Source organism: Oryctolagus cuniculus, chromosome 1 (assembly GCF_051225735.1).
Source record: "Oryctolagus cuniculus isolate XC-2025 breed Fujian yellow rabbit chromosome 1, ASM5122573v1, whole genome shotgun sequence".
NCBI classification, from domain to species: Eukaryota; Metazoa; Chordata; class Mammalia; order Lagomorpha; family Leporidae; genus Oryctolagus; species Oryctolagus cuniculus.
In genome coordinates, this window is record NC_142867.1 from 227,102,237 (window position 1) to 227,117,202 (window position 14,966).

The 14,966-nt window shown below is 37.9% G+C and overlaps 1 protein-coding gene across 6 annotated transcripts in view; it reads right to left on the reverse strand.

The window, feature by feature from the left end:
• Positions 1 to 457: 457 nt before the first annotated feature.
• RC3H2 (ring finger and CCCH-type domains 2) overlaps positions 458 to 14,966 on the reverse strand; it is a 63,797-nt gene continuing 49,288 nt past the window's right edge. For 4 of the 6 annotated variants that reach the window (XM_089302201.1, XM_008273355.4, XM_017350094.3 and 1 more), the window contains 10 exons: positions 14,283 to 14,716; positions 13,208 to 13,375; positions 11,051 to 11,197; positions 9,720 to 9,933; positions 8,990 to 9,074; positions 8,646 to 8,727; positions 8,405 to 8,539; positions 6,511 to 6,618; positions 6,265 to 6,413; positions 458 to 5,688 (listed from right to left, as the gene is read on the reverse strand). In XM_089302201.1, coding sequence (XP_089158327.1) covers positions 5,493 to 5,688; positions 6,265 to 6,413; positions 6,511 to 6,618; positions 8,405 to 8,539; positions 8,646 to 8,727; positions 8,990 to 9,074; positions 9,720 to 9,933; positions 11,051 to 11,197; positions 13,208 to 13,375; positions 14,283 to 14,716 — 1,718 coding nt within the window. In that variant the 3' untranslated portion in view covers positions 458 to 5,492. The remainder of the gene's footprint in view (positions 5,689 to 6,264; positions 6,414 to 6,510; positions 6,619 to 8,404; positions 8,540 to 8,645; positions 8,728 to 8,989; positions 9,075 to 9,719; positions 9,934 to 11,050; positions 11,198 to 13,207; positions 13,376 to 14,282; positions 14,717 to 14,966) is intronic. The other 2 variants (XM_008273358.4, XM_008273357.4) reach the window with 2 other exon arrangements.

Here is a 14,966-nt window from a genome sequence, read left to right on the forward strand (position 1 = left end):
TCCCATGGGGTGCAGGGCCCAAGCACCTGGGCCATCCTCCACTGCACTCCCTGGCCATAGCAGAGAGCTGGCCTGGAAGAGGGGCAACCGGGACAGAATCCGGTGCCCCGACCGGGACTAGAACCCGGTGTGCCGGCGCCGCAAGGTGGAGGATTAGCCTATTGAGCCACGGCGCCGGCTCGTCTGTCATTTTCTCTACTACATTTTAATCTCCACTACGTTTTAATATCCACTTTCTCCTCTCCCATGTAGAAAGCACTCTGTATTGAATGAAGTGACCGAAATTGAGATCTATTTCAACTTCTTTAGATTTCCTTCAAATCCCACTCAATGGCAAATGGATGAGGTAGGCAATTATTTAAATCTCAAGTTAAGGAGTATCCTGGTAGCTTTGTTAAACCAAAAAAAACAAAAAACAAAAAACAACAAAAAAAACCCCATAATATTAACAAACAACTTTCAAGGTGGACAAATAATTTTATTTTGTGCATGCAAATACATGTCAAGTACTGCAAACTTTTTCCATCAATTTTCTCTCAAACACTGAAAATCATGATGCTCTATTTTGTGAACAGCCAAGGCTAATATCTCTTCACTTCAGTGCTACAGCAAAAACACACAGAATTCACTCTTTGCTATTCACTATCATCACAACCCTCATTGTTCCATCTCTGCCCTCCCCCCATATACAGGCCTTATAAGTCCTAGCCTTCCCCCATTTTAATCCTATTCCTATAGCACAAAGGGAAACATTACAATTTGGAAATTCAAATTGAAATAAATGGAATAGAATTTATTCCCATATATATTCCCCATTTCATTGTACAGAATTATTTTAAATTATAGTTTTAAATAGAAGCTGAGTATATGCCTTAAAAATGAGCATTAAATCCATCTTAGAGATGGTGCCTGCTTTTTACATGATGGGTGTACACCATCTTTAATTTCATTTACATTTCAATCGAACAATAGATTTGCAAAGAAAATGTCTAATACAGACGTAAAAATATTCACACTAGAGCTTCACAATCGGTTGTACAATTGACAAACAGGCCTCTTTTCCCAAACTTTCCAGCTAAGCAAATTTATAAAATGTAGTCAATGCAACAAGAAAAACATTTTTCTTTCACTTCCAGGGAAAAGAATATGCAATAAACAGTATAAATGCAGACAGCAGTTGCTGCAAGCTAACCACGATACTCCCAAGTGGCTGTACAGTGGATATGTGCAGTACAAATAAAAGCCACATGTGTTGTATCACAACTACAGTATAATTGTTTGCCCAGCTAAGAGGATGCATGCACTTCCATGCCTTGGGTTATAAAGTGAGGCCTAATTCTGGACAGGTGGATGGAATATGTGCAAATGACCTTGGCTTTTGGCAGTACTAAGTGCAGCCAGTGTCTGTGTTTCACTGGTTTGGGGATTTTTTTTTAATTAATTTATTTTAAAAAAGAAAAAGAACTGCCAATTTTGGACTTGGGGGATTAAATGCTCTTGAGTAAAAATAAATCTCCACTCAAATGTGGGGTGTTCTCATCTGTGGCCTGGACTCCTTGTATTCCCTTGCCAGCAAAGAGATACAAAGAAACTGCTAGTATAAAGGAGTTACTAGCAAACTTCAATTTTTCCAGAAAATGGGATACTCTTTGAGCATGTTCATTTGTGTTCTGCTTGCAGAAGGGGTCCTTATGAAGGAGTTACAGTAAGTGATCCCATCAATTCTCTTCATTCACTAAAACATAAGAAAGTTCTTCTAGGAAATGAATACAAAGTCGTAATGCAACTCAACCTGTAAATGGCATGTTACCATTGTTGGTGACAGTCTGCTCTGAAAATGACTAGAAAGCTAGTGAAGGAGTAGTCAGAATTCAGAGGTGAAATTCCATGTTGACATCTGATCGTTACAAATTTCACCCTGTTAACAGGAAGATATCAGTTTTAACATCTAAAATGCAAAAGCAAGCTAGATGGCTTTCAAATAATTTTTCTTAATGCTTAAATGATCTGACTTTAAATTCCTACAAACTGCTGTGCACCCTATAATTTTCTCAAGGCTGTATATAAAATTGCGATGGACGCTATATACTTATCAACAGGAAATCTGAGTGAAAGTGAGTTGGTCCATACAAATGGACAATTTCAGCTCTTGTATGGGAGGGTTCCTTTATTACTCTTACTACACAGAATAGCTAGTAAAAGAGAGGGAAAAAAAATCAGTGCTACTTGTCTGATGATTAAACTACTTTCTCATGAAAATCAGAATGCAGAACTTCCATATGAGTCACTGGTTTATCCCATGGCATTGAAACTAAGTCATGGCGGCAAAGGCAAGAGAATCTGATTTGTGCAGGTATCAACTAGAACAAATATGTATGTAACATTTTCAGAATTCATGAAATGAGCCCAAAGAAAGAACTACTGATACCATATCCATAATATATGAATGAGGCACATGGACTTAAGAAGAAGAAATAGAAATTGAAAAACAAACAGAAAAAGGAAAAATCACCACTTTCCTGCTTTCCAGACTTCAGACTTTCTTCTGATTAGACCACAGGCAACACATGCTGTTTAGTTACCAGTGTTACTAATTTCCTTCCCTGTTGCTTTGTAGCCTTTGATTCAAAATGCTTCTATCACAATGTGTTGGAAATAGGGCCAGGTGACAGGAAATGTCCTCCATATTAAGGAGTCACACCCAAGGTGTGGTTTGTAATATTTTCCTCTATGACCGCAGAAACTACCATTCTGAAGAAGGGTCAGGCGAACTGCTCTTTCTTCTAAAGTGGCAGAGAATCAATGATTTCACTTCACATCAACACCACCATGACAGAGAAGGTGGCCACTACGTACAGAGATGCAATACAGAATAATCTCAACACAGAAATTATTCCTATGTTGTTAGTGAGGAAGAGAGTAAGTTTTTAAGAACAGGGAGTTATTTTATGGGATCACCTGCTGCAAGACAAGCACTGTTTTAATATAAATGTTCTGAGACATACTAATAAGGTTGGCAGGTATTATACATACACTGATGCAAATGTAATTTCACTGGACAAGTAGGCAAACACCTAAGCAGTTTATCCCAACCCCCTCCAGCAGAGCACAACCAAGTTTCAAAATTTCAATTTTAAAATTAAAAAGATAAGGTTAAATACACAAGATCAATTTATGTAGTATATATTCACCCTCAGAACGTGCTGAAGATGTTTTGTGTAGTTCTGTTGCACAGAGGGTTCTTTCCCTGAGGGCACATAAGGAGCTCTCAAACTGTTAATAGGTCTCTATTTTGTAACAAAATAGCAATTTTAAAATCTTAAAAAAAAATACATTACCTTCAACATGGAAGATCTCACTATTAAATATCCATGAAATAGACAGACTGGTTTGCATATCCTTTAGGGAATTACAAACAGCAAATAAAGTACATTGGAAGCATTTCAAATGTAATAAGCACATATTTATAGAAAGGTTCAGATATAAATTATATAACAATCATGTTCCTGTAATATCCTAGGCTAATTTATAATGTCAGAAATAAGTTAATGTAACATGGTTTAAAACTCTTGTTCCTATTCATTTCAGGTTACAGAATGAAATAAATAAAGCATCTGTAAAGGGATGAGGAGCACTGGCCATGGCAAAAAGGTACAGGACTAACCAAAGGAGACTAAGTCAAGGCTACTGTGCTGTTACACTACAGACAGACAGCTCCACATGTCTGAGTATTAAATAAATGTGTAAGATCTTCCATACTGACACCAGAATATCAAAACTACCCTTCTGTTTCTCAGGTATATTTACAACTTATCAGTCACCTTATGAGCATGTTCATTAAGACAGGTATCAAACACCAGTATTTACTCATTCAGATCAAGAAATTTCAGGGAAATGTCAACCCTCCCACCCCTGGAAATGTGCACAAAACTTTTATCAAAATCTTATCTGATACAATGCTGTGGTTTTGTAAAACAACTAAATAGCTCAGACGACCAATAACATGATCCTGTTTAAGCATCTTGCTAGCAGGAAAAGCCCTTACATACAGTACACCTGGTGAAAGATCAGCTTGGCTTAAAATATTCCAGTACAATTTTCAGAGTAAACAACTTCACAGAAGTTAATTAAAAAAATAATAAAAGTCAAACTAATCTTAAAGAAATGGAAGAAAAACAAAAGACAAACTATAGGAAAGATCACCAGGAAGGAATGCCCAGCATTTGTTTTCAAATGTTGACTGAAATTTAGGTTGCAATACAATACCTCCCACAAATCTGGGGCATGGCTCACTGAATATACCACATACTTTCCACTGTCAAGTCAAAACGATTTCAGTCACATTTTAGCAAGGCAGAAATTATTCATGTTTAGTATGAATAAATGTTAGCCAATGGTCTACTATTACATGGTTCATAGTCTTATCAACCTAACAGTCAAAAAACAAGGAAAATTAAACCTCAACATGAAGTAACACTAAACCATATTTAACCAAGATAATGCAATGAACACCCAAATTAATTAGTTTAACTTAAAAACCCAGCAATACCATCTTGTTAGTCAGTGCAAACGCTACATACAGGGTTTTCTCAAGAAAGCTGAAAGCACCTGATTCTTTTGCCAAGTCATCAGATTCAATAATGTACAGGCTTAAATCTGCATTTTAAAAAACTGCCATTACATTAGTGCATAATTTATCAAAATTGTAAAAACGATTCTGCATAACTTAGGAGAATTTAATATCTAGTACATCAGCTGAAAGACTTAGGCACTTGGTTATATTTTTAATTAATTACTTCAACAAGTAGCCTGCGTATAAATATTAACAAAGCAGAAACTATTCTTGAAAAATGGAAAATTAAAATAAATGCTACAGATAAAAGCACTGCACCACACTCCTACATATAATGCAGTAAAGAAAGCTAGTATATAACCCTGTAAAATTCTATGGTAAGAACGTCTAACTCCACTCTTCAAAATAAAAATAAAAAAAAAAAATCCATGCAAAGTCCCATGAAAAAGATAAATAAAGCAGCTGGAATGAGATGGAAATTTCTCAGTGAAACATAAAATAGAAATAAATAAGTTAATTAAGTCTACTTTCACTAGATGTATCATTGTAGGATCCTGCTAGTTTAATAACTGAGTTGTTAATTTTCTATAGAAGCCATTTAAAATAGGAAATGGCTCAGTTACTGCACCGGATTGCTACAAACTCATAAAAAGCTGCTTGAAGCTTAAGTTAAATGTTGTCCAAATTCCAATCACTTCTGGAAAGTGAACGTGTTACCCTAGTAAAGTAAATTTTCTTTTTTTTCCATAATGCTAATGCAAGAGGGCTTGAAGTATCAAAGAGTCCACAGGAAATGGATGCCCCCAGTAATATCTTTTTTTTAAAAAAAATATACATTATATAATATATATTATATATATAAAAAGCTAGTGTAAATGCTTCCATGGTGTGGTCACAAATTTGAAAGATGAACTTCCTTTCAGCTGTTAACCATCTTCCCATTTGCAACAGGTTTTAAAAAGTCGTTTGTATCTTCAGACATAACGTGAGTTTTCAGAATGAGATTGCCAACACTGACAGATGTGGTGATGGGGAGGCAACTTGCATTGCTAATAGACACTGGGAGTGGCTGGCTAAAGCAAGAAGTTACTGGCAGAATTGTTTTTTGCTCCTCCCTGAGAGAAAATAAATAACATGGAAAACAAATTAGCTTTAATTGAAGACTTTTAAGAGTAATCATAAATGCTTAATGAAAGCTATATTAAGAATACCTACTAAAAGCATGTCTTTATCAAATAAAGTAAAAAGTCCCAGTCTCCAAAAATAATAAAAAATTAAAATACTGGTCAGGTTAACACCATACCATAACAACTATCGAGTTCAAAATCAAGTTCATTATTTATACCCAATGTCAATGTTATAACCAAGAGAAACATTCACGCAATTTTTAAAAGGAGAAACACTTAATCTAGGTTTGAAATTTTCCATTCGGTAGTCTCAAAGTTTGGCTACCATACTAACTTAGGGTAAATCTGATGCTGAAGTACAAACTTTTATCTCAATAAAAAACAAGTTTCAGGCTACTAAAATGAGCCACTTTTTTAGTTTAAGTTTACCTCTTCTTTAAAAATAATTGTCCCATTACACAAGGTCTTCTCCTCATAACAGCCAACATGAATTTAACACATCTATTTCTATTTAACCATCCATGCTCTAGGCCCACCGGTATGAATTTTCTGTCTAACACTCACAGAATCACATGGTCTTCACCTAAACTCTGTCTCTTCTGCTTTAGTGACTCCTTTTGGTGCTGCTGTACTGGATGCCCATTTTCCACTGCTGTTCCATTCAGCAACTGATCACTTTGAGAACTAATACCAAGTTGTATGTCCAGGATCTCCTAAGAAAATAAGTTATTAACCCTTTAGTATGAAAGTATTTTATATTTTTAATTTCCAGTAGAATGAAGCCTCCTAACTATCAATTGTAGTACTTACTTCAATTTGTTCAGTTTGTCCATCAGGTTCATCAGTGTCAAGTGCTGAAAGCTCTAACTCAATATCCCTATCGGGCTTAGTATCTGTTGCATCTTCTGTATAATCACTCTGGAAGTAAGAAAAATATTGATCTGATCCAATACATACAAAACCTGTAGCTTCCTTTTAAATTAAAACAGGAATACCAACGATTTAACTAAAGAATTATTTAAAACAGGCCGGCGCTGTGGTGCAGCAGATTAAGCTGCCACCTGCAATTTGAGCAACCAGTATGAGTGCCAGTTTGAGTCCTGGTTGTTCTACTTCCGATCCAACTGCCTGCTGGGAAAGTAGTGGAAGAAGGCCCAAGTGGTTGAGCCCCTGGCACCCACACAGGAGACCCAGATGGAGTTCCAGCCTCCTGACTTTAGCCTGGCCCACCCCCAGCCCTTGCATCCATTTGGGGAGTAAACCAGCAAATGAAAGATCTCTCTAAATAACTAACTAAATCTTTTTTAATATAAAGATAATGTGCATTATCCATGAACTTTAAAAAACAAGAATTATTTAAGCATTTGAGACTATAATTTTATTTCCTTTTTAAAAGATTACTTATTTATTTTAAAAGGCAGGGCAACAGAGAGAGGGACAGAGAAAAGAGATATCTTCCATCTGCTGGTTCACTTCCTAAATGGCCACAAGAGCAGGAGATGGGCCAGATTGAAGTCAGGTGCTAGAAATTCCATTTGGGTCTCCCACATGGGTGGCAGGGGCCCAAGTACTGAGGCCTTCGTCCACTCCCTTCCCAGGCACATCAGCAGGAAGATGGACTGGAAGCAGAGCAGCAGGGACTCTAATACAGAAAGCTAGTGTGGCAGTTTAACCTATAGTACCACAGGCCAGCCCCATATAATATTATTTCTACTGTAAGTTTTAAAAGCACCAAATCATCTATAAGAAAATGGCATACTAAAATGGAGTTAGTAATGATATAAAGCAACATGCAGCAGTAGAAAACAAATGCATTATGCATGAAGCTAAGAAGCTCAATTTTTTTTCCAAAAAAATTTTTTTGGAGCCAGCCTTATGGTGGTAGCCAGTTAAGTCTCTGCCTGTGACACCAGCATCTCATATGGGCTCTGGTCTAGACTTGACTGCTCCACTTCTGATCCGGCTCCCTGCAAATGTGCCTGGGAAAGCAGCAGAAGATGGGCCAAATGCTTGGACCCCCGCACCCACATGGGAGATCCAGAAGCTCCAGGCTCCTTGCTTCAGCCTGGCCCAGCACTGATAATTGCAGCCATTGGGGAGTGCACCAGCAGATGGAAGATAACTTACTTTGTCTTTCCTAACTAACTCTGCCTTTCAAATAATTTTTTTTAAAAAATTAACTCATTTAAAGGGAACAAATTTCATGTATTTTTTAAAATTATTTGAGAGGCAGCACCACAGAAAGAAAGAGGGAGATATAGAGAGAAAAGTCCCCCATCCACTGCCTCACTCCCAAAAATGGCCACAACGGCTGGAGCTGAGCCGATCCAAAGCCAGGAGTCAGGAGCCTCCTCCGGGCCTCCCACATGGATGTACCTGGGCCATCTTCCACCGGCCCCCCAAGGCCACCAGAAGAGAGCCAGATTGGAAGAGGAGCAGTTGGGACTCAAACTGGCACCCATAAGAGAGATGCCAGCACTGCAGGTGGATGCCCAACCCCTCATTTATTTCATATATACAGTTTTAAGAGCATAATGATACTTACTTCCCAACCCCACCTCTCCCTCCCTCCTCCTTCCTTTCTTATTTTTCTTACAATGACATACTTTAAATTTACATTATAATCACAAACTTAACCCTCCACTAAGTAAGGAATTCAATAAGTAAGTAGAAAAACCACTGTTAAGACATTCAATTTCCGTACCTCTCCATTTCTCAATTCAATTTCTTTGCTTAGAAGATTTAATGTAAGATGACGACCTTCATCTAGGGAATTCCACTTCTGTTGCATGGCCAGAGCATTAGCCTCCCTCTGAAGGAGTAATGAATTACTCTTGGCCTATATGAGAACAGAGGGAAGAAGATAAAGTTACCTTCCAATCAGCCACAGCTTTCAACTGTCATCCTGTTTTTACAAATTTAAATCCGTGTCACACAGAGCCTACCTGTTGAAGTTCGAGGCTCAAGAGGTCTCCTGTACTGGAATGCTTTCTGTGACTAGATAAATCAGTAACAATGAATCTGTCCCTTTAAAGAGAAATATGTTTATGGTAGTAAAAGTGAAATAAATGAAGCAACTAAAGCAGTAATCACTTATATTTTAGGTAACAGATGAATCCCGCAAGTTTCATTCATGATTCCAAATGTAAAGACACAATTTTTTCCCCACATTGATAAATTACTCAAACTAGCAAAGCACATTTCATGAGCAGTTTAGGGTAAGCTGTGCATTCCGAGAATACATAAATAAAAGTCTAAGAGTACAGAATCCCATGAAGAGCAGTGTTACCGTTCAATATAGTGTGCTGATGACGTGGCCTCACTGCTGTATGAACTCCACCTTGAATCAACAGCATTGACATAAGGGACATAATCTACAGAAATGTGGAAAGAAAAAAATAATTAGAAAAGTAAAAAATCAGTATGCAGATATGAATGTATACTTTTGAAAAAAAGATGTGTATTTTATTCCACTAGGCATGTAATCCTGGTTAAATCATTTTACTCTGAGTTTACTAGGGTTGTTAAATGGAAAGAAATGTTCTCCAACTGGGCGGAAGATTAAAAAGCAGTACCTTGGGACTGTTTTTAACTGAGCAGTTAAGAAGCCCACATCTCATTAGAGTATCTGGGGTCAATATCTGGCTCTAGCTCCTGACTCCAGCTTCTTGCTAATGCAGACACTGGGAGGCAGTAGTGAAGGTCAAGTAATTCAGTCCCTGCCACCTACGTGTCAGACCTGGTCCAAGCTGTGGCCTGAATAGCCCTAACTACTGGGGTCATTTGTGGGGAGTGAACCAGCAGATGAGAACACACACACAGCCTCTCTTTGCCTCTTAAAGAAATTAATCAGTGATTATATTAAGAGAAGAGAAGAGAAGAGAAGAGAAGAGAAGAGAAGAGAAGAGAAGAGAAGAGAAGAGAAGAGAAGAGAAGAGAAGAGAAGAGAAGAGAAGAGAAGAGAAGAGAAGAGAAGAGGCAGTGCCTAGAACATATCGGGCTAAGTATCAGTTAATTACCTGATACGCTGATGGGCTTAGTTGCACTTCCTTGGGAAGCAGTAGCCTGCACAGGATCTGTGGTATGGTAACCTGTACGAGAGGATCTAGAAATTGCACCCCATTTTGAAATGATGGGTCCATCACTAAAAGGAATTATTGGATCTTCTTCTTTTGTCCTTCTCTGAGTTTCAAATAAATGCACTCTCCTCTTAACATCCCCACTGTCCAGGTCCTAAATAAACCAGAGAAAAACAATGAAAGGACTCTTGGCAAATTCTTCAGCTAGTAATACAAGTCAGAGTCCTTCAAAAAGTTCATGGGGTAGTGCTATAGAGCCTAGTGGTTAAGACACCATGTCCCACAGTAGAGTCTAAGCCCATACCCTTCTCTAACTCCTGTCTCCAGCTTACTGCTAGTGCAGACGCCAGAAGGCAACAGTGACCAATCAAGTAATTAGGTTCCTGTCATCCATGTGGAAGACATGGATTACCAACTTCAACCAGGTTGTGAGCATCTGAGGTGTGAGCCAGTTGATGGGAGCTCTCTGCTTCTCAAACAAAAAAAAAATAAAATAAGGTTGCAGAAAATGGAAATAAAATCTAATCTGGTGCAAAGAACTGAAATCCATGTATAATTTTTTTCCATGAACTTTTTGAAGGACCCTTGAATATGCCACAAGACATGTAACTAGGCTTTTCTGGTAAACTAGTTCTAGATCACAATGATAATCTAGCAACTATTTTAAACTGCCAAACTATGCTCAAATAATTTAAACATTAAATGCAATTTATTTCAGACTTATCTAATATAAACCTGCTGCTTTACAGATGACTTTTAACTATTAACAAGAAAATGAAGATGAAAGTTTTCATTCTAAGACTTGGGTCAACATGCATTGCAGGGGTGGTTACTATGAAGTTAAACTGCTGTCTGGGATGCCCACATCCCAGATAGGAGGGCTGGTTCCAGTCCTGGTTACTCTGTTTATAACCTAGCTTCTTCTTATTAATACATCCTGGGAAACAGTAGATGATGCCCCAAATGCTTGTGCCCTGGCCATGTGCATGGGAGAACTGGATGGAATGCCTGGCTCCCGGATTTGGTTTGGTCCCACCTGGTTGTTGCAGACATTTGGGAAGTAAACCAGCAGATGGAAGATCTCTCTCCCCCTCTCTGTCTTACTGTCACTCTTTCAGATAAAGCTTAAAAAAACAAAAACAAAAACAAAAACCCCACAGATGGGCCCCCTTTAAACACGCAAAACATGGCCAGGATGTTTAAAAAAATAAGACATGCATCATAGCCAACCCCTCCTCCCTGGCAAGCCCCTCACCCAGCAAAAATCATACCATTAACACAGCATTTGAGTTAGCAATTACATCTTTGGGCTCTGAATCAATGGCATTTATACAGGAGCCTATGGTGCCACAAGACCAGGGAGAATAATGGGAAAGATGATCTTCTTCAAATTTTGTACCACTCACACTCTCAGAGAACTAATAAAAAAAAGAGCCAATTAGTACTACATTATGATTGATAAGCTTATAACTAATATAAACTATTATAGAATTCATAGAGAACAATTATACCCTAAATAAATAATATAAAAAACAGTTATAAGCAACAAATAGTATTTATACAATAAAAAAATACCATGCTTTCTTTTGTTACTTTGTTTTTCATGTGCTTATAAGGAACTCCCTATTTCTATTATCAAAATCAACCAATAAGTATTTATACCTTATTGCTAACATGGTATGGAATGCTCTAGAAAAGCGCAAAAAGTAAAAGAAAACAAACACACAAATACACAAAGACATAGACACAGGGGTCACAGTCCCTGTCCTAGAATTGCTAACTTTCTTGATAAAAGAGCAACATGTGTAAATAAGTGAACCTCACTTAATAATCCATTAAGTGTTAAATAAAGAACAAAAGGAATTCAAAGAGGGGTCTGGAGCTAGCAGGAGGAATAAATGAATTTTGAAGAGATAGTGAATAAGGAATGTTATAGATCATAATACTAACTTGTACAAATGATTAAATTTAGCTGGCTAATTATACAGATAAAGACACTCAAGGCCAAAAAGGTTAAATAATTTGTCCCAAGTCATATTGCCAGATGACAGCAGATCTGAATCTCAGGGAAATACTCATTTTTTTTGTTTGCTTGTTTTAAACACTCATTTCTAAAAGCACAGCACAAAATAAATGAAAAAACATATTTCAATCAAGCTACTGGCAGCTCTGTCACTCTGCTGCCGAAATGTTTACCTGCTTTGAAGAAGTCCAAATCTGATGAGACAAATTTGGGTCTAGTTTAAAAATATTTATTGAAATAATTATGGATGAAAAAAATGATACCTAGTATTACTTTGAACTAATTTGGTGGTATGAGAGGAAGTTCAAAGGAGACATGATCGACTGAACTGATAATTACAGAAGCTGGGTGATGTGCACATGATGTGTATTGTACTATTTTCTCTACACCTGTGTATCTGAAATTTTAATAATGAAAAGATGAAAGATTTTAGGGTTCAGTGTTGTGGCAAAGGTTAAGCCATTGCTCGTAATACATCTGGCTCCCTGCCAATGAACCTGGGAAAGCAGAAGATGTTGGCCCAAGTACTCAGGCGCCAGGATGGAGTACCAGACTCCTAGCTTTGGCCTGATCCAGCCGTAGCCATTCTGGCTATTTGGGGAGTGAATCAGTAGGTGGAAGATATTTCTCTCTCTCTCTCTCTCTCTCTCTTTCTTCTTCTCCTCCCCCCCCCCTTGTCTCACTGTCACTTTCCCTTTCAAATAAAAAATCTTAAAAATGTTCTTTCGATGTTAGAGCTTCTATGGGTGGAGAATAAATCAGAAAAAAACTTTTAAAAAATTAAAGGTCTTCTATAAGCATACACCACTACAAATACCAGGTTAAACTGAAATTATCCTGTACAAAAATCTGGTTTGTAATACCAAGAATAATTAACAGTGATTAATAACAGAGCAGGCATTTTGTACCACTTGGGAAGTAGGGAAGACATGCCTCAAACTAGGATTCAAGTTCCAGCTACTTAATAGGCTGAAATATCTTGAGCAAATTACTTAACTTCCCTGGGTAGGATTCCTAACTTATAAAATATGGATAATACCTGCCCCCTAAGGTTTTTGTGAGAATTAAATAAAATAGCATTATATAAATGCTTAGTCTACAGCACTGCATGAGTAGATGCTCAATAAATGCTTTACTTTTAAATTTTATTAATAAAAATAATAACTATACTGCTGCAAAAATTCTTCCTAATAAAGGACTATTTCTTAGTGGTTGCCACAGTCCCACAACACCTACCCATAGTGTTCATAAGCTCAACTAAACTGAACATTATTGACTAAACTCAACTACACACCAAACTATTGCAAAAAAACATCCAAAATACCTAACCCTTATTTCAATGAATAATTTAAAGTCAGCTTTTTGACCTATCCCTGCAACATCAGCTGATTAAAACCCTTCTTACATCCGTGCGGAAGTCTACACTGAACAGAGGAGAAGGTGGAGTTGGAGACTGTGCTGCCACAGGAAGAGTTGAAGAGACAGGTGCTTTCTGAGTGTGGTACTGTGCCCACTGATCTGGCTTTCTTCTGATCTGCTCCTCGCAACTGGTCTTCAAATGACCACAAGGTTCCTAAGGGGGGGATAAGAGAAACAATCTTAATCATCTAGGGAGTTGTGAATAAATTTAACTATGCTCTGTGAGAACAACATAAACAGTTTATGAAATTGTTGGGACAAAATAAAATACAGCAGGGAAGTCACCCTAGTCTGCTCTCTACACACTTGAATAAAAAAGTTAATATTTATTCAACTGATGTTAAAAGTAAAATCAGAACAGTGAACTTTTCAGGTTTAGGAAAGTCACATGTACACATGAGGAGATACAGAAAAAAGGCCCTGTCTATTTTTGAGATTTATTTTTCCCTTCCCATCAATTTCCCATCCAAATATAATATTTATGGGGACCGGTGCTGTGGTGTAATAGCTTAAGCCTCTGCCTGTGGCACCGGCATCCCATATGGACACTGGCTCAAGTCTCGATTGCTCTATTTCTGATCCAGCTCCCTGCTAATGTGCCTGGAAAAGCAGTGGAAGTGTTTGGGACCCTGCACCCAATGTGGGAGACCCAAAAGAAGCTCCTGGCTTCCGACAGGCTCAGTTCTGGCCTTTGTAGCCATTTGGGTAATGAACCAGTGGATGGAAGACCTCTCTGTCTCTCCATCTCTCTGTAACATTGCTTCTCAAATAAATAAAATAAATCTTTAAAAAAATTTTTATTGAGCATGATTAGATCCCGTTCTAAGAGCTTTATCTTTTATTTTTCTGAGTTAATTCTCACAGAAGCCTTATGAGATAGGTACTACTATTATTTCCATCAAACAGATAACAAAACCTACGCAGAGGGAAGTCAACCAACTTGTTAAGTCAAACAATTAGTAAGTTAGAAGCCAGGACGTATATTCCCAGTGCTTTCACTTCAAACACTGGGATCTTCACTACTCACTTTCAGTAGCATTCCTATTTCCATCATCACTTACCCTCGGTAAAGGCACAGTTGTCCTTGGCTCACTTGGTGGCTGACAAGCCACTGAGTAATAGCCATCTAACGAGTTATATCTTTCCCGCAAAGATGTCTGATAGACAGATGAGTGCATCACATCCATTGGAGGTAAAGAATTGCTTCTAATAATGTCATCTCGTTGGTACATAGGTGGGCGCCAGATGCGCCTGCTGTCATACACAGGGGCATACATTCCAGAAGGAACTGGAGGAACTGGTCCATACGGCTGCGGAGGAGGAGGTTGGTAAGGAGAAGAATTCATTCGATCTCGAGGGGAAAATGTACTGTAATGATCGGCATATGGCATGGAAGCAGGTGGGAGGGAAGACTCTGGAACGTTATTGGACCTCACAAAGCGAGGAACACAGGGAGCCACACCAGCTGGTACCGTTGGAGGTGGTGGGTAGTATCCTTGAAAATTGGAAAGAGGAATATTTAATGTAATCTTAGTAAATCCAACATTTATGTCTAAAGCTTTTAATGTGGGAAAATACTTTGGACTTTAGCTTACCCTGGTTTATAAAGAAGCTATATATTTTCAAGATACCACTATAAGAAAACCATTCATGTTCAATACTTTGTTAAAAAGCTCCTTAAAACCACTTGACAGAGGTATTAACAGAGGGCTAATAAACTTCCTTCTACAGTGCCTATTGCCACA